Genomic DNA, 23,701 nt, shown 5'->3' on the forward strand with positions numbered 1-23,701 from the left:
CTATTTGAACAATATCATGGTGATCAATACAAAAGTATAAAAAGAAAGGTGAAAGGTCACTAGAGAAGCACCATTACAAAGTTCATGTTTACAACAGTAGCTCAAAATACAAGGGTCATCACCGATGCAATCAAAACTCAGCTCGAAACATTTTGTGTCAGTTGGGGCTGAACATTGGCGATATGTGATGTCGGACACTCCCCCGGTTATTTTCTGAATGGATTGAAAGAAAAATAAATACAAAACATCAAAACACTAAATCAATGGTCAAACAGAATGCATAAATTACGAACATAGTCTGCAATAATTATGATTAAATTATATTGCAGCTTGGAAGTAAAAAAAAAATGAAATCTAAAAAAATACTAGATCTGGATCTAAGATTGTAAATTGTTGTGACAATCAACATGTGATTATCAGTGAAACATGAAAAATGTACAAACTGAAAAGTTCAAGGTGCTTTAAAGGTTTTGCAGAATACTCCACTATAAACCTTTCTCGTTTTGCATACTGATTGTTATTTAGAAATTCAATGTTTTCTGATGGAAGTTTAAACAATCATCAACGCAGGTTTTAAAAACATACATAGATCTCAAAAAAATGTTTTCCCTGCCTAATACAAACAACAGAGGGCTCACTTTACAATACAGTAGGTGCATTCGTTTAGCTTCCCTGGGTCGACCCCGATGTTGCGTATCTTATTTTTTTCCAGGACGCACGTGGGCACACAATTACCCCACGCTCGTCCTTGACCCCCCAAAAAACCCAGACTCGTCACCACGTGAGCCTTCCCGTGGTGATGTCAGTGCACCTCAAGCCAGCCCCAAGTGACCCAATCCACAAGTGGGGCTCTTGGTGCACTGATGTCACCACAGGAAGGCTCACGTGGTGACGTGTCTGGTTGTTTTTCCTGGTTCGAGGACGATAGTGGGGTAATTGTGTGACCTTATCTCAGATACTCGGCAAAGTGTGTTTTGCTCAGAATACTGGGCTGAACTTGCTAGTTCTGGGCAGGCCCGCCTGGCCCCACCAACCGTGGCTACAACACAACATGTAATGTTGATGTTCAATGTCATAGCGTAAACAACAAAACTTATCACTTACTATACATGATGTCACTCCATCGCTGCACGTTTCCTTCAACTTGGATTCAAGATAGGGGTTCTCCATTCTGCATTCTTCATTGTCCTTGCTGTTACACTTCCAACATTCAAACGCCTTTGTGACAGCTAGAACTGCAAACAAATTTTGAAGAAATATTATGTTACAATATTGCATGTAATTAGTTACACTTACAATCTCCAGAATCTGTTATTCCCCCCCTTTTTTTTGTTCTTCTTTAGGGATCGGAATTGCCAGTATGGACCAAACTGAATTTGATTGAATTGTCAGGGCTGCACTGGACTCAAGCTCTGGTGTTTTTGATCAGAAGAATGGGGGTTAAATGTTCCATCCTTTAGATGGAAGGTGAAGCTATAGGTCCTGTGTGTTATGTAGTGAAACTAAAAGACCACAATTACACTTGTTGCTATAGAGAAGGGGTTTCCCCACTCTAATAATTCACAACTTCAAAACTTTAAAAAGTTGTTCAAGCGCACTCAGCACCTTGTTAGTGGATACAAGTGGTACAACAGACATCAATATTCAGGAAACTGCACGTTGGCTCTGCATGAAATGACACAAAAACAATGTGGATCACTCTACAATGAACACCATAAAATTGGCCAATGAATACTAACCTTTCCCAAAGATGAGCAGGAATAGAAGATACTTTCTAATTGTAGCTGTACCGTTCATCAGTTCTGAAGAGATAATGAAAAAATAATTAATTTGAATATAAGCAGGCAAAGCAATGCAGGGAATGGTGTGTTTACCAAATAAAAACTAGTCTTGGTTCCAAGACCATTGGTGTTGCGCGGTCACACACGTACACAACCAATGTTCCGATTATGCACTGCAAAAACTGTACATGCTTGTAATGAATGAACGCTAGTGGGCACTCTGTTTCTCTGATTTAGATCTCATCTTGGTGAGATAAGGAAATCAGAGAAACAGAGCGCCCTCTAGCGTTCATTCATTACAAGCGTGTACAGTTTTTGCCGTGCATAACCGGAACATTGGTTGTGTGTGACCATGCAACACCAATGGTCTTGGAACCAAGAATAAATAAAAACATAACATGAACCCAACTTTTAATTATTATACAAAAAGTACAAAGCAAATAATGGCGCGGTTCTAACAGGCTTGAACTGGCCTAAAAACACCACCATAATTTATAGCAATGACTTCACCAAGCATGCTTGATTAATTTAGTGCAATAAACCAAAAATCCAGCCCTATAAATACCTAGAATGAGAGGGGGAAGGGAGGTGTCATGGGTTTGAATCCCACCAGAGCAGTCTGGTAAGCCTTTCTTCCCGGTAGTACTAAGGAAAGCTTGGGTAGAGCTTATTTCAATAATTATATTATTAGTATCACATCACATTCACAATACAAATAAATAGTTTAAAATTATGATCCATATAACAATACCAAAAGGTAAAAAAATGGCTTTACAAAAAAAATAACTGAAAATAAAAGTATGCCGAGAGACATAGATTGCAATTTATATATAAATTATAAAGGATGTTAGCTGTTATAACTTACCGTAGGGTGTCGGTGTTGAACAAGTTCTTCCTTCTTGTTGTGACTGTTCTTCATTCACTCAACCTCAAGCATTTTCACGATAACGATTGACAGTGTGTCCACAACGGTCACAACGACAGTACACATGCATTTGTTGCGGAATGCGTCGCTGTAATAGTGTACAATACACTGTTTCTTTTGTTCGAATTTGAAAAACTAAAGCTGTGGACATCATGGGCAATACACTCCGCACCGACCTTTACACCCGCCGTTCGAAAAAGTATGATAACAATGACACGTGCCACTATCAGGTGACCTCGATCTATTCTGAGCTAGCTGACGGACGCTTTCAACAGCGCCCTCTGCTGACTTGTGTGGGTTTTCTTTCATTCTGACACGTCAAAACATACAATAAAAGTTGTGGCGTTCCCAAATGGGACGGTAACAATGCAAACACGATAGATTTTTTGTTCATTTTTATTCTGCAATAATTTGGAGGCAGATACAGAGAAATATTTTCTCCCAATTAGTTTATTTCCACTTCATTTGTGTATTAATTGTATTATTTTTTTTTGTTGGTTTTTTGTCAGGTTTTATTTGTTTTCTTTATTAATTTATTTTTATGTTTTATTTGTATTTGTTTATTTCTTTTATTATGTTAAGGTTTTTATTTATTTAATTTCATTTACTTTATTAAAGTCAAAATTGCCCCAGCAGGGGACTGCTTCTTATTTCACTACCCCCTTTTGTTATAGTAAACTTAAACAATTTCCTTCCACACTTGAGGATACAAAATGTTTCAATTACCAAATTTCTAAGATAAACAATTTAGGTATAGGCCCTAACCAAAATAGACAATGAAGCCGCCCTGTCATTTTTTCAGGGAGTCATGTTCTTAAACTGAACAATAAACTCGAGTAGTTGACCACCTATCGTGTGCATAATCATGGGTGTGTAAAACTTGGCAAGTGTTTTTTGGAACGGACTCATCTCTTTAAAATTATGCACAACAAAAACGGGGGGGGACCATATTTCTATACTGATTGTAATGTTAATTTTACTAGAATTTTAAAAACTTGTCGTTACGCCTTTATTACTCTGCAACTAACTATACAAAAGACAAGGAGAAGTGACGATAAAAAATGTTGCGCTGTTTTTTTGTTCAAAAGTGGACTTGCCAAACAAAAGTACAACCTTAAAAATGACAAGGGATAATAATGGACAAATTCTCCCCTCCATAAAATAACTAAGAGCACAGAGAGTCGGATTTAATGATAATTTTCTTGAGAAACTAAAACTGGTGTCAATAATATGAGGGAGACATGAGTTCAGGTCGAACAGACGACAGCGTCCATAGCTTTTGTACATATGTCGCGAGCAGACGATAACGCCCCGTAATGTGTACAATTCACGGGTCCGAACGAGTTGCGTTTCTGCAGCGAGAGTCACAGGTTGTCATTTTTTCTTTCATACAAACTAGAGTTTTTGACAGCATTTATGGCCAAATACTCATCCATTATTTGTCTATATTCCCTACATGTACATGTGAAGGGGTAGAATTCTTATTTCAGTGGTTGAAAAAGGTAAAATAACATGAATTTCGTGACTTACCGGTTTGTTGGTCCGAGGATGTTGCTGTTTTTCGCACGTGCGTTTCCTATGTGACACATGTGGGAGTGTTTACGTTGTGTGCATAGTTCGCGTACTTCACATGTGAAGTCCGTGACGTAAGCTTTTGTTGGCCAATCAAGTATCAGTACGGGCTACATGTGCGTTTGCGCACTGCGACATGACCTACATCACGTGCATTGATCTCCATACTAGTTGTACATGTATAATGAGATCAATGATCACGTGCCTTTCTATTTATTTGGTCATTATTTTAATAAAACAATTTAATTAAGACTTCTTTGGATTAATTGTTTTAATTTTTCCTTCTATTAATAATTATAATAGTTACTTCTCTGTTTCCCCAGTACATTTCATCACTGGTTTGGGGGGGGGGGGGGGGGGCGTGGGGGGTGGCGGTCATTTTTCGTGAAGGGGCGTGTTTTCAAAAGGGGACGGGGTTATTCAATTATGCAAATCACATGATCACTGGCTGCCGTCGTCCACCCAGGGCACATACTGCTTGATGCTGAGCTAAAGTGAACTTTTAGCGGGGCACCAGTTAAGTCCAGTCACAACAATGTAAATTTAGTGTAATTTTTGTTGGCAATCTGTTTCTGTTAAGCAAGACTTTTCTGTGCTTAGCATTTTTTGTGTGCTTTCAGGCTCTATGAAAATGTTCCCATGTCTTCACCATAATGGAAAAACATATATTGGTTCATGTACGCATTAAAATAAAGTTCAGTCACTTAAAGAATAGGGTAAATGACAATCAGAACAAAAAATATGTTATATATTTGGTGTTTTATTTTGAAAAAAATAAATAAATAAACAGGATATTATAAATCACAATTCTGTTTTATTTGTTTAATTCTTTTTTCTTTCTTCAAAATATAAAATGAGACCAGGGGTGGATTTCACAAAGGTAGTCCTAACTTAGGACTAGTCCTAAGGCAATGCTAAGAGATAGGACTGGTCCTACGTTAGGACTAGTAACTCATCCTAACTTAGGACTGGTCCCATCTCTTAGCATTGCCTAGGACTAGTCCTAAGTTAGGACTACCTTTGTGAAATCCACCCCAGCTTAGTTGACCCTGGATATCAAAAGTACCTTCCCAAATCAGTTGATTTGACTGTAGATGCTAGAACTTTAAGGTAAAATTTCAGGCCAGCTGGGCCTCTGACGTCTGTTTAATTAGTTTATGGATACCATAGACCATAGGTAGAGCAGCTACTATATAAATGTGCTATAAACACAGGGGCAAGCTACACTTCTTTACAATTCTAAACCAGATTATTAAACGTGCATTACACAATGCGCACAGGATCTTTGGCTTAATAAAAGATGATGTAATTATGATTAAATGTCATGAATGGCATGACTATCCCAAACTCAAACACTGACAACAACAGGCCATAACTCCATCATAATAATAATAATAATAATAAAGAATATTTATAGGGCGCCAAAATCCACCAAAATGAGGTGCTCAAGGCGCACAGGAGGGGAAACCACACACAGCAAGGAAAATAAGACAAATAGACCAGTTACACATAGGCGAGACAAAGTGGTTTTAAACAAAGTGGTTTTCAACTTAACCTTGAAAGTATTGATGTTAGACATATTGCGGATTGCGGATTTGTAGAGGCAAGTCATTCCAGAGTGTGGGTCCAGCATGGAGCTGCTTAAGCAGGGAATTATGCTCAGCAACTTTCTGTGTAGCAAAAATAAACATGATGTGATGGCAGTGGCCATAAATATGCACGTGCAGCATGCAGTGTTGGAGATCTCGGCCCAGGTCTCGGTCTCACCCTCGGACTGTAAGCTCTAAGGGCCATGTCACACGAGGCAATTTACGGGCAACCAGTTCCAGGCAATCTCCATGAAGAAAAGGCATTCACATTTGAATGTTCACCTATTTCTCTTGTGGATCGTAAGACAATGTTTGTAAATTGACCCGTGTGCTACCAAAGTGGTCATGTAGTATGCACTGCACTTGGTTGCCACCAAGTTGCCTGCAAAAGTTGCCTTGTGTGACAAAGCCCTAGGACTCGATCTCGAACTTTCAGGTCTGGACTACTTAACACTGACGTGCAGTCACAGTATAAGAGTGCATCATTTCAAACACAGCCACAGGCCAGCAAGAATCATGGCGTCCTGCTGAATTCTTTAACAAACATTGATTAACAAATTTTGCTTAAATAATCTTCAAACTAATATATTAGGCCGTGTCCGAAACGGCGACTTCGGCTACAGCTACGGCTACATCGCGCGCGTCTGCCTATTCTTCAACACTGGTAGACGCTCTGATCTAGACGTAGCTGTAGCCCAAGTCGTCGTTTCGGACACGGCCTTAGCTTCTAACAATGGTTTTAATAGTTACAAAAATATTCCTTTTAACTTCACTCTGTATACAAAATAACATTATTGCATGCAACATCTGTAAGAATTACCGGTACCAAGTTAGTGTTAGAAGTTCTACCTAAACAAAGAAGGTTTTAACCAAAAAATAATATGCTATAATACTTTTTCTTCAAATAAAACTATATGCAAATTTGGCAAACAAAATGAAACTGAAACTATGCATAATGAACTAAGAACCAATGAGTTTTGTAGATTAAAAGATCAAAAGGTGGGATGTCTATTGCTTTAAACTTCTTCCATTTAATTATAATAATAATAATAATAATAATAATAATAACAAAGTCTTATATAGCGCACGTGTCTACCAAACAAGGTACTCAAGGCGCTGAGTACATGCATATACAAACTTTCAGAAAGACAGGTTATTGCAGTGATGAATTTTGAGACCCAATTAGTTAGCACCTTATAATGGTTTACAAGGTGCTACGGCACATACAGCAGCCACAGCCAGGAAAACCGGGGCGAATCCCTTCTCTTTTCGATAAGTGCACTGGGTTCTTTTACATGCGTTACACAACACATGGGACCAACGGCTTTACGTCCCATCCGAAGGGCGAAGCAATGATTAAGTGTCTTGCTTAAGGACACAAGTGTTTAGGAATTAATAAAAAAAAATAAATACCTTCTTTTGGTGCCCTATAAAACTACCAACCCCAACACCCTGCTGACCCATGATTAACGGTCAACGAAGTGCGGAATTCCCTTTTCCAGTAAGCGCCAATTCTTTGCTTACAGTAAACGTTGAAACACCTTGAGCGCCACTGAGTAATGGCGGGATATGAGTGGTTAAAAGCCACTATTATCAGAACCCAAATTCATCAAACAAAAAGTCTACTAAAACCAGACACATGCCACTAACTCAAGGTAATCTGTGACCGGGATCCTGCTATTTATGCTAAGCAGAAAATTGGTTAGCAATATTTTTAAAGTGCTGCCTTGGTTACATTACTATGTATTCAATATTCTTGAAACTGTTGTGTACATTTTTAAAGTTGGTTAATAAGTTTAGCTATGTTTTACACACATTATTTGTAAATACACATCAATTGATTTGCTTAAAACCAAACGAATATATATATATATAACCCTGTTCTGACCCCCCCTTAAAAATAATGAAATTAAATAAGTAAAATCAAACATAAGATAGATGAAAAAAATGAAAACATTATTACCTGTTTTTCATCTCCACAAAGTAAAGGCTATGGGCTGTTAAAGTGCCTTAAAATATGCAACTGTTTTTCCCACAATTCTGATGTTAAAAAGTAGATACTAGACTTTCGATATGGTTTCGATCGAAAATGTGAAAAGCTGAAGCAACATTTTTAGGTAACATGGGCTTTAGTCAGTAGTTTCACAATGTAAAATTTCGTCATGATTAAAATCTCTGTATACACAGCTTCTGTATACTCTCTTCTGAAAAATAAAAACTTCCTCCTGTTGAAATATTGCTTTGCGCTTTTGAAAAACTCAAATATTTAAAGGTCTGTATATGTTTGGTAACTTGACTCTGAAAATAAATGACAGTACAAACTTATTTGGTATAAAGTACAGCAGCTTTAAATAGAATAATGCTTTTTGAGAAACTTTGAACCTTGAAGTACTGTGGTTAGGGAAAAATATATCTATTTTTTGTGCACAAATTTGAATCTGAGACGCGTTACTGTTATAAGGCTTATGAGATTGTGTATTCCGGTTACAGATTATTCCTCCTGCGTAGATAAAACCGCTCTAGATTTTCAACATCTCCAAGAATGCCACCACCTTTCGCATAGAAATTTCCACAGTTTAGTTTTATGGTATATATACAACTATGATTGAAACTAACAGTGGGTTCAAATGACCAAATGTATACAATCCCTTCAAAATCATACCACTGTCGGTTTGTGAAACATCTTCCCTTGTCGAATCCTATTTTTGAGTTCCATCCAGAGGAGTTGACGTTCCTTCTTGACCCCCTTCAGCATTCCTCGGTTCTCTAGGGCTCGTCTTGAGAGGTACGGTAAGACATCCTCCACTGGACCATAAGGAAGGTATTTATAAACAGCATAGTTTGACTGCCCTGTAATGAGAAACACATCAAGGTTAAAGGCAGTGGACACTATTGGTAATTACTCAAAATAATTATCAGCATAAAACCTCACTTAGTAATGAGTAATGGGGAGAAGTTGAAAGTGTAAAACATTGTGAGAAATGACTCCCTCTGAAGTGACGTAATGAGAAACACATGCAAGGTTAAAAGGTTGGCTCATTCAGTCAGGTTGGCTCAGTGGTTTCTCTTTATACCTCTGTGGACCCAGGTTTGAGCCCAGCGTTAGCCTTACATGTGGATCGAGTTTTTCAGTCCTTACCTGGCTACATGGGTTTTCCCTCCCTCGTCTAAAACTGAAATGTTTTTATTGTCTTGTCCACAAAAAGTTGGTGTGATCTTTCATTAGGATGATTTGCCGACTATATAATTCAAATCAGAATTTAAAAGACCAGTATCAAAGATGTTGAGAATTTGAAAAATCCTAAAAAAAACATGTTCGTAGGCCTGGGTTCCCATCTATTCTAGACCAAGAACCACCAAGATGTTACTGAGGAGGCATACAAACTTAGTGCGTCACAAGAAATACAAAGTTTAATCTCAAATTCTAATGAATTAAAGTAGTCGGCTTACCCAGAGGGAAGGAGACCTGGTCACACATTCCAAGTAGCTGTCCAAAGTACACCAGACGATCTTCTGGCTTGATGTTCAACTGTTGCATTCTAAGTGAAATAATGATGTACATTAATAATGTGCCATGTCTGGCATAAATCACACTCCTGGTGCTTAAGTATCAAATTTGGTAGAGCTTGTTAAGAATGATTTTATATGACGAACCAACCATAATACAAAACCTTGAAAAGTATGCAAGAGGTAGGGCATCTTGCTGCCAGACCAAACCAGGCACACCCCATTTTCTTAGCAACAACTGTACTGGGTTCTTCTTACTTGCATCACGCAGCACCAAAGAGCATAGGCTTTATGCCCCATCCAAAGAACTAAGCAATATTGGTGAAGTGTCTTGCTTCAGTACACAAGTGTAAAGACCAGGGGTGGATTTCACAACGAGTTAAGATTAGTCTTATCTCGAGTTAGGGCGAGTTACTCTTCCTAACTTAGGACTAACCTTACGATTTTTATATCTCCTAGGACCAGTCCTAAGTTACGACTAAACCGAGCAATAGTTTATAAATTGAAGCAGCGATGTAATTTTGACCCTTGAAGTCTTTGCATGTCTTTTCTCATTTTGAATCTGGTTTTGTGAATAAAAATTTAGACAAGTCAAAATTCCCAGCTACAAGCCCTGCGGTCTTGTGAATTATTTCCCCAAACTCGATCCATGTTACGGCCTTGAGTCAACTCTCCCTGACGTGGAGTCAACCAACTGCAGTGCACGCAAATGGAGCACTTTCTCAATCAATGCCTTATCCCCCCCCCCCCCAAAAAAAAGTGAATATTCAAATGTGAATGCCTTTCCTTCATGGACTTTGCTTGCAAATTGCCTTCTATGACATGACCCTAACACTAAACCTACCTCTCAACAGCGAATCGTATCGTTTCCTCATTGTGTGACGCAACCATAGTATTGACCTTTCCTCTCGTGTGTATCGTATGCAGCATGTAATCCAGGCATTGATGATACATAGCACCAGTTGCTTCATAGTTATCATTAACGGGGTCATCGTAGCCAACTTCCTCTGCTCTTTTTCTCTCTTGATCCATGTAGGCACCGCGGACGAGCTTGGCACCAAAGTGGAACTCTTCACGGTTGGCAAGCTCCATGTCTACCTTGAGATTGTTGAAGGTTTGCTTTTAGGGGGAACAAAATTATAATGATAATAGTAATGCATTTATAATGTGCCCTCTATCTAGTGTACAAGACCCTATTCTGAGGCGCAGAAGAAATTGGTGGCAGCGGGTGGATTTTTAAAAATAATTGCTCAAATTTTCTGCTGATATAAAAAAATTAATAGTATAATAAATTGCACTACTCTTCTCTTTTGTACATGTATATACGCCAGTAGCATAGAAAAAATGACCCCAAGCCAAAGTTATTATTAACTTCCTAGCTCTATTGTACATTCCCTTGTCATTTTGAATATTGTCTTACTCTGTATTGTATTATTGTCATGTGTTAATGCCAAAAACAAAAACTAAAAAATATACAAAATATACACAAATAAAGCTTGCTTCGGTGATCATAACTCTGGCACATCATCATTTTTCGCTTACTTAAGCATGGATTATTCTACATTGGTTGGTTCGTCTCGTGTTCTTTCAAACAATTACTCAAAACATATTTGCTCAAAGTCAAATCCAAACTTTAAAATGTTTTTTTCTGCTCTTCACTTTTGCTTATTGTTGAGCCCTTTGAGTATCACTACGTGAGGGAATAGTGCCCTAAACGAAACCATTACTGTTTTTATTATTATTACTATTATTTATTCGGCATAAAAACACATACAAAATACAAACATAATCAAAACAAAACAAAAACCAGGGACATATGCCTGGAATTAAAAAAGTTTACCAAAAAAACTGTAGCCCGAAGGCCTTCAATTCCAATATCCCTGGTCATATATTAAAAATCTATAATTATTTACAATAAATCAATATGGGCATTAAGAACATCAGACAACAACAGAAAAAAGCAATGACGCTATTATTTAGTGACCTTTAAAATGACCTACACGATTCAGTCCATTGCACAAACTTGAAGCCCGATATTGTTCAGTCAACTCTTATGCCCACCTCAACTAACACTCATTGTGCATAAACCTACCTACCTTCAAATAGCACTGGTATGTGTTGAAGATAATGGGTCTTTCCTTGTTGAATTTCCGCATGAGTTCCACAGTAAGTCTGTTTATTGCGGGTTGGAAGTATGTTTGCTCAGCATCAATCATTAACCGTACTCCTTTATCACGAGCTCTCTAAATAGAAACAATTCCAGACAAATATTAACTTATTTTTTTACCCATATACACCGATGTGTGTTAGCACTGTATACTCAGTACTTTCCCGAGTCCTGTGAAAAAAATATCACAGGCATGTTACTCGGGTGGGATTCGAACCCACGACCCTTGCAATTCTAGAGCAGTGTCTCTAGCTACCGCGCAACCTCTGTAGTCTAGTTGACAAGACACTGCTCAAGAATTGCAAGGGTCGTGGGTTCGAATCCCACCTGAGTAACATTCCCTGTGATATTTTTTCACAGGACTCGGGAAAGTACTGAGTATACAGTGCTAACACACATCGGTGTATATGGGTAAAAAACTAAGTTAATATTCTTTATCCCCGATGCAACTTTAACATATTCCAGACAAATAAATGCATGCTATCGGATCCTTGTCACTCCATTTGGGTTATCTATTCACCTGTTAGTCAAGTGAAATTCCTATCTGATAGCAGGGGTTAAACAGATGCCAAAGGTCTCATGTACTTGGCCCAGTTTCACAGAGCAAAAAGTAGCCCAGCACAATCAACTTAAGCTTACTAAAATCGGATTACCAGCCAAGATACCGAGTCATATGTGCAACATGTGGCTGGTTTACTGCTTATGTTTGCTAAACAGAACATTTTTAAGCACTGTTTTCTGCTTAAAGACAGTGGACACTATTGGTAACTGTCAAAGACCAGTCTTCTCACTTGGTGTGTCTCAACATATGCATAAAATAACAACCCTGTGAAAACTTGAGCTCAATCGGTCGTCAAAGTTGCGAGATAATAATGAAAGAAAAAACACCATTGTCACACAAAGTTGTGTGCTTCAGATGCTTGATTTCGAGACCTCAAATTCTAAATCTGATGTCTCAAATCAAATTTGTGGAAAATTACTTCTTTCTCGAAAACTACTCCACTTTCTCACAATGTTCAATACTACCAACCTCTCCCCACTACTTGTTACCAAGTAAGGTTTTATGCTTATGTTTGCTAAACAGAACATTTTTAAGCACTGTTTTCTGCTTAAAGCCATTGGACCCTTTCGGTACAGAAAAACAAAAAAAAGTTCACAGATTTACAAATAATTTGCAGGGTTTACAGAAGGTAATGGTGAAAGACTTCTCTTGAAATATTAGTCCATGAAATGCTTTACTTTTTGAGAAAACGGTAAAACAATATAAATTCTCGTTAACGAGAATTACGGAGTTGTTATAAACACATGTCATGACACGGCGAAACGCGCGAAAACAGGAGTGGGTTTTCCCGTTATTTTCTCCCGACTCCGATGTCCGATTGAGCCTAAATTTCCACAGGATTGTTATTTTATATATAAGTTGTGATACACGAAGTGTGGGACTTGGACAATACTGTTTACCGAAAGTGTATAATGGCTTTAAAGGCTCTGGGCACTTTTGGTAATTGTCAAAGACCAGCCTTCTCACTTAGTGTATCTCAACATGTGCATAAAATAACAAACCTGTGTAAATTTAAAATCAATTGGTCGGGTGGATTTTTAATTGAGATTTGAAAGAGCTTGGGGGTATTATTGACTATTTGCCCAGTTGCTGCAAAAGCTTTAGAGCCTTCATTTGTACATGTGTATGATCATGGGGTATTAAACTCTACAGCTGGAATTAATCTTAAATTATACAGACACTCGCGGGGTGAGAAGAAGGTTACAAAGATAAGTTGGAGCTTGCTTAGATAATGATTTGCACTTAGGTTTTTTCTTTTTAAATTTGTGTCCATCATCATTTTGTCTTTTTTTCTTAATGCTGCTTTCACCTATCCTGTACGTCTTCTTCACTCAAGTAATCTTTTTAATTTGTATTTGATATAAATATATAAAGTTAGTAGGCAGATGGCCTTAGCTCCCGATCCCAACCGGACCTAATATTATATATATTTTTAGTGTAGTTTAATTGTAAACCAAATTCCTTTAGTCTTTTACTTTTATTTGGTGATGTATTTTTTTAAATAAACCAAAATTAAATTGAATTGTATGACATGTTATTTCATAAACTGTCTGTCAGTTCCACTAGATCTTTTCCAACCTACCTTGGCCAGGGTGTTGATTCGAGCTAACATTCTCTTCATCTGTAACTCTTCTTCTTCTGTCAACACCAGCTGCAATGGCTTCAAATGGCCTCGCTAAAATATGACACACAACACAACGCTGATATAACCCATAGACTAAATACTAATACAAGAGTTTTATACAGCGCACCTATATGCCATACTTGCATGCCTGCCAACATTGAAACCTCAGATATAGGAATACCAGTTGTAAGAGTGCACAGATAGCAAGGCAAGAATTTGTGCGAGTAAAGATCATTAAAATTCGTTGTAAATCTAAACAGTTGACAGGTATGTTCTTATGGGTGAAGGACTGTTCTTTATGTTCATAGAATGTGCTCAACTTCCTTACAGTTTAATAATAATAATAATAATAATAGTAGGTATTTGTAATGCGCCAAATCAATCTTTACAGATGTTCAAGGCGCAGCAGAGACAATGTAAACGCAACAATACATGCACATATCCAGTGAATGCTAAACAAACAATAAACTAGAACAGCCATCCTACATGTGTAATATAGGATAAATCTTAGGACTTAAGACGTATCGAACTCATCCTAAGTTAGGACGGGTTACTCATCCTAACTCAGTATAGGATTGATTCTAGCCTTTCGTGAAATCGACTGCAGATCAGCAAAGTAGCATGCTTGTTGTTTCGCCTATGATGAGCTATGCTTATAAAAAACTGTGTTTTAATCTGCTCAGGAACAGAAAAGTTTCTGGCTTCAAGGCTCTATGAACAATGAGTTTCAATGCACTTAAAACAATATATCTTACCTCTATTCTGGGAACTTTGAAGATTTTGGTGAGCTTTATGTCCGGTTCCATCAACCTATCCCAGTCCAGAAGGTCGATACGACTAAAAACCACACCAAAGTATTTATCAGTAACAGTCACTGAAGGGCAAGTGCATCAGCTTGTTAAACTTCTAACTATGTAAAGTGCAGCCTTAAATGGTAGATACTAATGTGATTTGATTGGATGTAGCATTATAAAATGTTACCATTGCTTTACTCAGGCAAATCTGCCTAGGAAGCAAAGTTGTCCAGCTTCCTTGACATATTGATACCAAGGCCATATCCATCGGCAGCTACAGCTACAGCCACATCTCTATTTCATAGAGCTGCTAAGCACAAAATGTGGCTAAGCACAACAAAATGATGCTTACCAGAATAAGGTTACCATCCAAACTACATGTACACCCATTACACATGTACAATTTATGACTGGTATCCTTCTCCCTTTCGCTTAGCAGAAAACAATTTTAAGCAATATTTTCTGCTTAAGCAGCTCTATGAAACTGGGCCCTGTTGCTATGAGGATGTAGGTATAATACATGTATGTCAACATGTGTCAAGGTCACGATCTAGTCACAGCTGTAGCTGCCAACAAAACAGCTGCAATGAGATGATGGCACAAAATTCGCTTCATTTTCAGGATGCGCTTGAAAATGAAGTAGATGCCGGAACTGGGCTTTTATTAGTCATCCAAAATAAATAATAACTAGTTATTATATAAATAGCGCATTTTACATTAGTGCCCTGGGGTCGATTTCACAAAGAGTTAGGACTAGTCCTAACTTAGGACTAGTCCTAGGAGATATCAAAAATTGCATGGATAGTCCTAAGTAAGGATGAGTAACTGGTCCTAACTCGAGATAAGACTAGTCCTAACTCTTTGTGAAGTCCACCCCTGGTCACTGGGCCAATAACAATCCCTTAATCTTGCTCAGCTCCCGAGGAGTATACAGCCCTGAGCTGCTGTGTGCTCAGAATGCTTTTTCAAACACAATATCAACATCTACCCTCACAGGTACCCATTATATACCCATGGGTGAAGAGAAGCAATTATAGTAAAGTATCTTGCTCACGGACACAAGTGCCACGACCAGGATTCGAACCCACACTCCGATGACTTCATCGCCATAACACACTACGCACAACACACTTAGCACCGGAAGGCTAGCATGCCTTTTTGTGTGCTTAGTGTTAGTAGCACTATGACATCAAAAACTTACGCAGTAAGCACACTATCAGCCGTGAAGCGGCTCTATGAAAGTGGACCAAGGTCTTGACCTGTAAAGTGCCCCTTCCCTTCAAAAGTTTCCCCAATTGAAAATAGGCCATGCACTCTCAAAGATATTTACCCGTCTTTGTCAAAGTCCATCCATGTGAACCATTCCCCAGTGTCATCTCGTGACGTCAACCCCAACGTCTCCAGCTCAGACTGGAACTGCTCCTTAGTCAGCTTGAGATCCATCAGGGAATCTGCCCTTCCTGCCATCTGGATAAAAACCTGACGAGTCCGAACTAGGACCTCCGACAAGTTCAGCTGGGAATGCATAAAGACGTCAAGATATACATGTACTTTATAAAATCCTGTTTATGTGCTGTCTTTTGTCTGTCTGTCTGTAGGCTGGGATAGAAAAGTTGTTGCTTACCTCAGACTGAAGACCTAGTTGTTGCCATTTGTTTAAACTTCACTTTATAACACCTTTTTTAAATATAAAATGATTAGGGCAGATGGTCTTAGCTTTGGATCCAAGTCTGACCTTCTTAAATTGATATTATAAAATGTTGTAATTTTGAATAATTGTGACTTAATGCAACATTGAAATAAACATATTTTGGATAACTGAATAGTTTTGAAAAACTTAAAAAATTAAGACCAAGGCAAGAGTTCCAAATTCTAAAAAAAAACACTGTCCTTATTACTTTGGCGCTTAGATTGCAGCAGTGGTTTTTTTCCCTCAGCTTTCACCTCTTGGACGGGTTAAATTCCAAAGAATAACCCTAGTACCTTCAACAGGTGCACCTTTTCATTTAATTAATTATCTTCATAAATTATCAAACACTTCTACCTCATCAGTGTTTCTTTCACTTACCAACATTTGTGGTCTTCCAAGAGCAGTAAACTTCACGGCAGCAAAACCATCTGTTGAAGTCGCACCTAAACACCAATGTAAAGCATTATCTACTAACAACTGCTAACAGTGCACAATTCTAAATATCTGTATTGCCATGACAGGTATACATGTACTTTAGTTTCTGTTACACTGCAAACAACAATGCCTGAAACTAAAACAGTAACCAAGGCATACACAAGTTCAAAGATGACTTCCCGTGGTTTGTATCACACCTCTTAGTCAACAAACTAGGGATTTCAAGTTTGCTTGAAGTGTATTATATAGTTCTTATATAGCACATTTCATAATAACCTTCTGAATGCACTTTACAATAGTGCCCTGTACAATAGGCCAATAGCATTCCTTTAATCTTTCTGAGCTCCCTGTGTAGCCTTGCTCAAGGCAGTCGCATTATTCGCTCCGAAAAGACGCCGCTGTAAACCCACCCGTATACCCTGTGCGTGGTGCGTGCGATCACACCCCATGACCCACCCGTATACACACTGTCACATCGTACGAATACTGTGCACACAAGTCATCCGCACTCGTACCACTAACCGCATGCAGAGGCCGTCAGGCCGACAGCCTGGTCGGTCTGTAACTTGCGGGTTTAATGTGTTTATTGAAAAATTTCCACAAGTGGAAAAAATTTGGGGGGCTCTCAGATATGCTAGTATGCAGCCCATGAATATGTATATCTTTCGTCAGACCTATCAGACAACACAGGATGTGAGGCAAATGAATTATTCATTTTGACGTCCAATCACGCATGCCTATCATGCTCGCTGAGCGTCCATGGTGGTACTGATGTGTGATGTAGACATGTCTCGTCTTTCGCGGGCATTATGGTAATGAGCTGACCGTGGGAACTCTTCGCTTATTATAGTAATGAGGTCAGTGGCTTCAACACAGTCCCTACAAGGCTGTCGGCCCGACGGCCTCCGCATGCGGATAGTGTAGGGGGCATCGTGTCTTGCGATGTTACGCACAGTGAATACGGGTGGGTTTTTATACAGCGGCGGTCTTTTTTCAGAGTGAATAATTCGACTGCCTTGAGCAAGGCTTCTCCCTGTGGAGTAAACAACCTGGTCAACCATAGCGCTCCAAAGGCTTAACAAACTCAATATCAAACTCTACCCTCACAGGTACCCATTTATACCAATGGGTGAAGAGAACCAGTTATAAAGTATCTTGCTCAAGGACATTTATGTGTCACACCCTGGATTCGAACCCACACTCCGATGACTTAACCACCAGAACTTGAATTCTATGCTCTTTACACCCTAATTATCACAACTTTTTGGCGAACTTACTTGCAACATCTACACAATCCAGCAATGTCTTCAGGTTATCATCACACTTCTCCTCATCTTCATAGAAGTACGTCCTTGCACTGGCAACATCCGTCCTTCTGTCAGCAAACTCACGGTACGCCTGGAACTGCTTCAGATGCTTCTCTGAAGAATAATTACACAAAGTTTGGTGTTAATGGTACTGGTAACTTCCGGAAGCCAAGAATACATCAAAAGCAAACTCAATCACTGTATTTAACTTGAAAGCCAGAGGAAACCTAAAACACTAGTACCAAAGACTGCCACAAGGTACCTCCCACGTACGGTGAATGGGTTTCTTCTGTTTGTATAGCTGGCACTGGGTGTACATATGAAACACAGAGTGCCACAAAAGTACCAATATAGAACTAAGCCAAGAAATATAGCTCTGCAATGTTCAATCTTAACAGAACACTTCTCAAAGCATTTCTCAAGTCAAATGTTTTTAGATAGTTTTTGTAGTTACCTTGGCTTTCATCACTAGCGTGAGATACACAAGAACTGAAACATAACAGAAGAAATAAGGATTAAAGCTGTGCCCAACTGTAAACACTGATGGCAAAACACATGCAAGTATACACATTGGCTTAGGCCTACTTCAAGGAGGCAACATAGGTAATTGCTGCCGTTGCCCCTGGTCATTGCCTTGATGCCCCATCAAATGTCCCAATAGAGGTGCCTTTTACAAAGGAGAAAAGACCGTTGATGCCCTTGCCCTTGTCAGGCATGTTACTGCAATCGACATGTAGTTCAAAACTGAAGTGACGCATTGGTAAACAACTTTTAACTATTCAATTTTGTTTAAACAAGACCAGAGGACTTGTCCGTTCATGATGTACAGGCCCAACTCTAAAAAACACTGGCCTTTTGAGCCTAAAATCAAGCCTCAATTTCAATCCCTTTTTCTATTCCCGCTCCGAACGAACCAACTTCAGTCCTTACTCCATTTCTGCTTCCACAGCCTCATTATGAGTTATATCCTCCTCTACACTATAATCCAAGATGGCGCCCACGCCAAACTGCGACAGACGGTCAATAGTGGGTTTCAATGATTGTTGATCTTGTCCAGCCACAAAGTGACCGTAGAATGTTGAACGCATCGCTTGCTCAAAGAGACGCTTGCCAAGGATCTTGCGAGAGAACTTCATTATCTGCATAGAGGAATCACAAAGGAAATGTATTCTTTGGGTAACTTAATCTTTTAAGAAACAACCACCTTCCTTTGAGGCCTTCATGTAAGTCAAATTAACTCAAGGACAAAGCTTACTGTGTCTGCTTTTCATAACAACCACTTGAAGAGTCCCTAATCTTGTGAATATATATAACAAGGTTTAAAACTTCAAGGCCTCTCAAATAATACACACACCAAATCTGTTGTGTTCTCCATTGATTAAGAGGGAGGGTGGGGTGTGCAGTAACTGGGTAAGGGGTCTGAGAGAGCTAGTTCATAACAGCAACAAGCCATCTTTGATCATGGTGCCACAGCTCCTTTAAAATCATTTACAGAATCGAACCTAAGAAAAGCATCATCTAATAAACAACCACTAAATGTGTTAGGCAATTGACAGCTGTTGATACAACAATACACTATACAATACACTAGTAATACACTATAAATATACACTAAAAACAAGACAATATACTATAAATACACTATAAATATACACTAAAAACAAGACAATACACGACAATACTTTATAAATATACACTAAAAACAAGACAATATACTATAAATACACTATAAATATACACTAAAAACAAGACAATACACTATAAATACACTATAAATATACACTAAAAACAAGACAATACACGACAATACTTTATAAATATACACTAAAAACTAGACAATATACTATAAATACACTATAAATATACACTAAAAACAAGACAATACACTATAAATACACTATAAATATACACTAAAAACAAGACAATACACGACAATACTTTATAAATATACACTAAAAACAAGACAATATACTATAAATACACTATAAATATACACTAAAATCAAGACAATACACTATAAATACACTATAAATATACACTAAAAACAAGACAATACACAACAATATACTATAGTTATAAGCTAGGCCCTGTGACCATGCTGTAACCAGAGTTGAAGCCACAATGGGCGGGGCCAGCATTTAAGCTGGCATATATATTTATACATGAATCATTTTGTTGCACCGCTCGCCCTTGGTGGAAAAAAATTGTATCTAACACATAAGGACAGAAATAATGCAACTTTCTATTGCAAAAATAAACGACCATGACCACACACAATTTTTGTAGTGTTTTTCAGTTTCTATGGCAATGTTTTGATAAGAAAAAGAAGAAATCTGTCCAAAAATTGCATGCCTAGTATAAGGCCTATAGCTACAAATCACTGGTTATAATTATACTAACTACATGTACAGGGAAACTGCCATTCTTGAACTGTTGATTTGTTTACAATGTTAACCCGTAAAAGCTTATAAATAATATGACATCATGTCTCGATAAACATTTATTTATTGGAAACCGAAATGACATGAAATATGATGCAACATTATTTACATAGACCATGAACAATGCTGGAAGTGTTCCAAGAATCTGTTATTGCTATCGAGCAGTGTGTATAACATGTGTTTGCATTGTTATCAAGTTGTAAATATCAGTATTTATAAAGCAAACAGTCTGTACAACAAATTTGGTAATCATCCGAGTTAACTTTGCTCCAGATTTGAAAACAGGTCACTCAACACACTAATATTTTAACAAAATATTGGTTTTCAGTTTCCTGGGGGTCTAAGCTGAGTAAGTCTAAATCTAATGATATAGGATTATAGGCCTAATCCATGGATATTTTTTAAACAAGGTTGCCACTTTAAAGGGCACTGTCTTAAAAAGCAAATTATGCTGGTAAGCACCAAGCAGGTTGCAAATTATTCTTTTTTTCCCTTTTGTTTTTCTTTAATAAATTACATAGGGCTAACCTTTGATAATAGTTAAAGACTCTTGACATGATTGGTAATTGTCAAACACCAGTTTTCTCACTTGGTGTATCTCAACATGCATAAAATAACAAACCTGTAAAAATTTGAGCTCAATTGGTCAACGGATCACAATGAAAGAAAAAAAACAACGTTGTCACATGAAGTTATGGCTTTCAGATGCTTCATTTCGAGACCTCAAATTCTAAATCTGAGTACTTGAAATCAAAAATCGCAGAAAATTACTTCTTTCTCTACAACTACATTTCTCCAGAGGGAGCTGTTTCTCACATTATTTTATACTATCAACCTCTCCCCATTACTCATAATTACAAGAGAGGTATTGTGCTAATAATTATTTTGAGTAGTGTCCAGTGTCTTTAAAGGGAGGTTGGAATACCTTCAATCATGGTAATTACATGTACTCACCATAAAAAACTGACTAGGGGTGGATTTCACAAAGAGTAAAGACTAGTCTATCTCGAGTTAGGACCAGTTACTCGTCCTAACTTAGGTCAGGACTATGGTGCAATTTGTAACTCCTAGGACTAGTCCTAACTCTTCGTAAAATTGACCCCTGTGCAGTGGCAACTATAGCTGGCCTAGACCTAGTGTAGTAACTGGGGTGCTAGATTCCTTTTTTCAAAATTTTTACATTATCGGTCATCTATCTAGCCAATTTTGGTAAAAATTACGTAAAAAGGAATCTAGCGCCCCCCATTTAGGTTAAACCTTAGCAGCAGTGTAACTCACGCTGCTTACCCAGGTGTGAAATACAATTGTAAGCACAGAACTTCCTGCTTACACAAGATTCACACTACAGTATGAATGCAGAGAGCCATGTCCCCATGAGTGAAATGTGGCCCCACTAAAAACACCCCACAACTAAGGAGAGTTAAACAAACAGATTGTAAATTGACACGCATGATGTACTTGACATTGTCATTAGCAGCGAGGGAGAACACCAACCTGGGCCATACTTGAGGAAAAGTTTCCGTATGACGCCACCACTTTTTCATTCGATATGAAATAATATAGTATCTAATTTACCTCAATGGGATATCCCTTTTTGTAAAAATGAGTGAAAAAGTGGTGGCGCCATACGGAAAGTTATCCATACTTGAGATTGGAAGGATGCATGCGAGAAGGTTGTATTGGAAGAAGTAGAAGTAGAAGATAGAGCATTAGACTTTTACGAGGAACAAACATGACCAGAACTTCAGGATGAATGTTTTCCATCGATATTCGATGACCTTCAATTGTTTTATAATGGTGAAAAAAACAGACAACAACAAGTATAAATTATACCTCCCTGTTGTATGTCACAAGACTGTCAAACTGGCACAACTTGAAGACCAGTAATGCCCGTGCAACTTCAATAGTAGTCTTGCTCTTGTATGCCTCTCGACTGTCACAAAATGCAAGATCTAATCCACTGGACATTGTCCCATCTGCAGCCGGGGTCGCTCGCTCAGATTCCCCCACGGTGACTTTCCCTTCCAACACGGTCGTCCCGTTACTCAGTAACTTACTGCTGTTCCCAAATGCTATCTTTGAAGCAGCAACTGGTGCTGATGTTGTCTTCAATCGATGTGAAAACAGCCCATTATTAGACCGGCAAATAGTTCTAGATGAGTTGTGAATGAAATCTCTACAAATTCCAAGTTTCGCCATTGTTTTTTATGAGTGCCTGCTCCTCGACCTCAACACGTCCGTGTAACCAACAAAAATTATCACGTACGATACGTAATAATTATACATGTTTGTACCAAGTACATGTGTGTATGTCGTCCGTATACATAGCTAATAAGACGGACATACGACGCGTCGTGTATTGCGCACGCGCGTACAGCAGCGACTTCGTCATGCATCATACGGTCTTATTTTGGTCGACAATTATTTCTTTGTGCTTCACGAAATTGTTTTCAAGATGTGGAAATGCGCCAAAATGTGATGTGTATTAAAGTCTATGATTTTTAATCGGTTATTTGTATCATTTCATTCATCGTCAGTTTGTGAATGAAACACCCCTAAATTGTTTAATGGACTTGTCTGGAGGTGTGTCAGGGGGATGTCAGGGGAATGTCGGCTGGGGCAGTGGTCGGTTGTGTACGTTGTGATGCATGGTTGATGGTTGATGCACCTCCACGGTTGATTAATGATGTTAAAGCATTATATCTTGTTTATAAAAGATAATAATGTTTCCCCCGCAATAAACGACAAAATATTGAGCGATGATTTGCACTTATGTGGCTTCTTATCAAAATTGAACGTGAACAATAATAATTTGCACACGACAGTTGCAACACTGTTAAAGTTGTATACCGCCCTCTTGTGACAGGCATGTTATTAAAGTGGCAGTTTTTGTAAAAAATAATAAAAAGATTCAACTGACTCTTTATGTAGAGTACTCCACTTCCATTTGAATTTGGTTTCTTTTTGTATAGATTTGATCTAAAAAATAACGGGGCCAAATTTCATACAAAAAAACCTGTTAGCACAAAACTTGCTTCAAAGCACAAAAATCGTTGCGTAAAAGAAACAGGTTATGGCCAAAAGTACATTAGGTTTTCAATATTGTGATCATTTTCTTTGCTAAGCAAAGAAATTTATCATGAAGTATTTTCAGTTTTACAGCTCTATGCTGTGGTCCCTGGTCAACAGTAGCTTGTGACGAAGCAGTAGGAAGCATATTATTCCAACCAACAGACACTGCCAAAGTCAAAGCCTGCCCTCACACAAAATAATTCCTAGTGACAATTCTGTGGTCGAGTGTCAATGC

At 38.3% G+C, this 23,701-nt stretch overlaps 2 protein-coding genes across 2 annotated transcripts; both read right to left on the minus strand.

Annotated features, from left to right (window-relative positions):
• Window positions 1-2,867, minus strand: LOC139938515 (uncharacterized). Its single transcript, XM_071934085.1, has 4 exons — window positions 2,647-2,867; window positions 1,740-1,802; window positions 1,105-1,235; window positions 1-213 (listed from the first exon to the last, which is right to left on the minus strand). The coding sequence occupies exons 2-4, from the start codon at window positions 1,795-1,797 to the stop codon at window positions 1-3; spliced, it is 402 nt and encodes a 133-aa protein (XP_071790186.1). The 5' UTR covers window positions 1,798-1,802; window positions 2,647-2,867.
• A 2,153-nt stretch (window positions 2,868-5,020) lies between these two features.
• Window positions 5,021-22,697, minus strand: LOC139938408 (proline dehydrogenase 1, mitochondrial-like). Its single transcript, XM_071933913.1, has 12 exons — window positions 22,228-22,697; window positions 18,884-19,092; window positions 18,408-18,442; window positions 17,924-18,067; window positions 16,590-16,654; window positions 15,852-16,036; window positions 14,483-14,564; window positions 13,686-13,778; window positions 11,471-11,617; window positions 10,219-10,493; window positions 9,318-9,406; window positions 5,021-8,717 (listed from the first exon to the last, which is right to left on the minus strand). The coding sequence occupies exons 1-12, from the start codon at window positions 22,591-22,593 to the stop codon at window positions 8,524-8,526; spliced, it is 1,884 nt and encodes a 627-aa protein (XP_071790014.1). The 5' UTR covers window positions 22,594-22,697; the 3' UTR covers window positions 5,021-8,523.
• Window positions 22,698-23,701: the final 1,004 nt, after the last annotated feature.

The sequence above is a fragment of the Asterias amurensis genome, chromosome 6, assembly GCF_032118995.1.
Source record: "Asterias amurensis chromosome 6, ASM3211899v1".
NCBI lineage: Eukaryota > Metazoa > Echinodermata > Asteroidea > Forcipulatida > Asteriidae > Asterias > Asterias amurensis.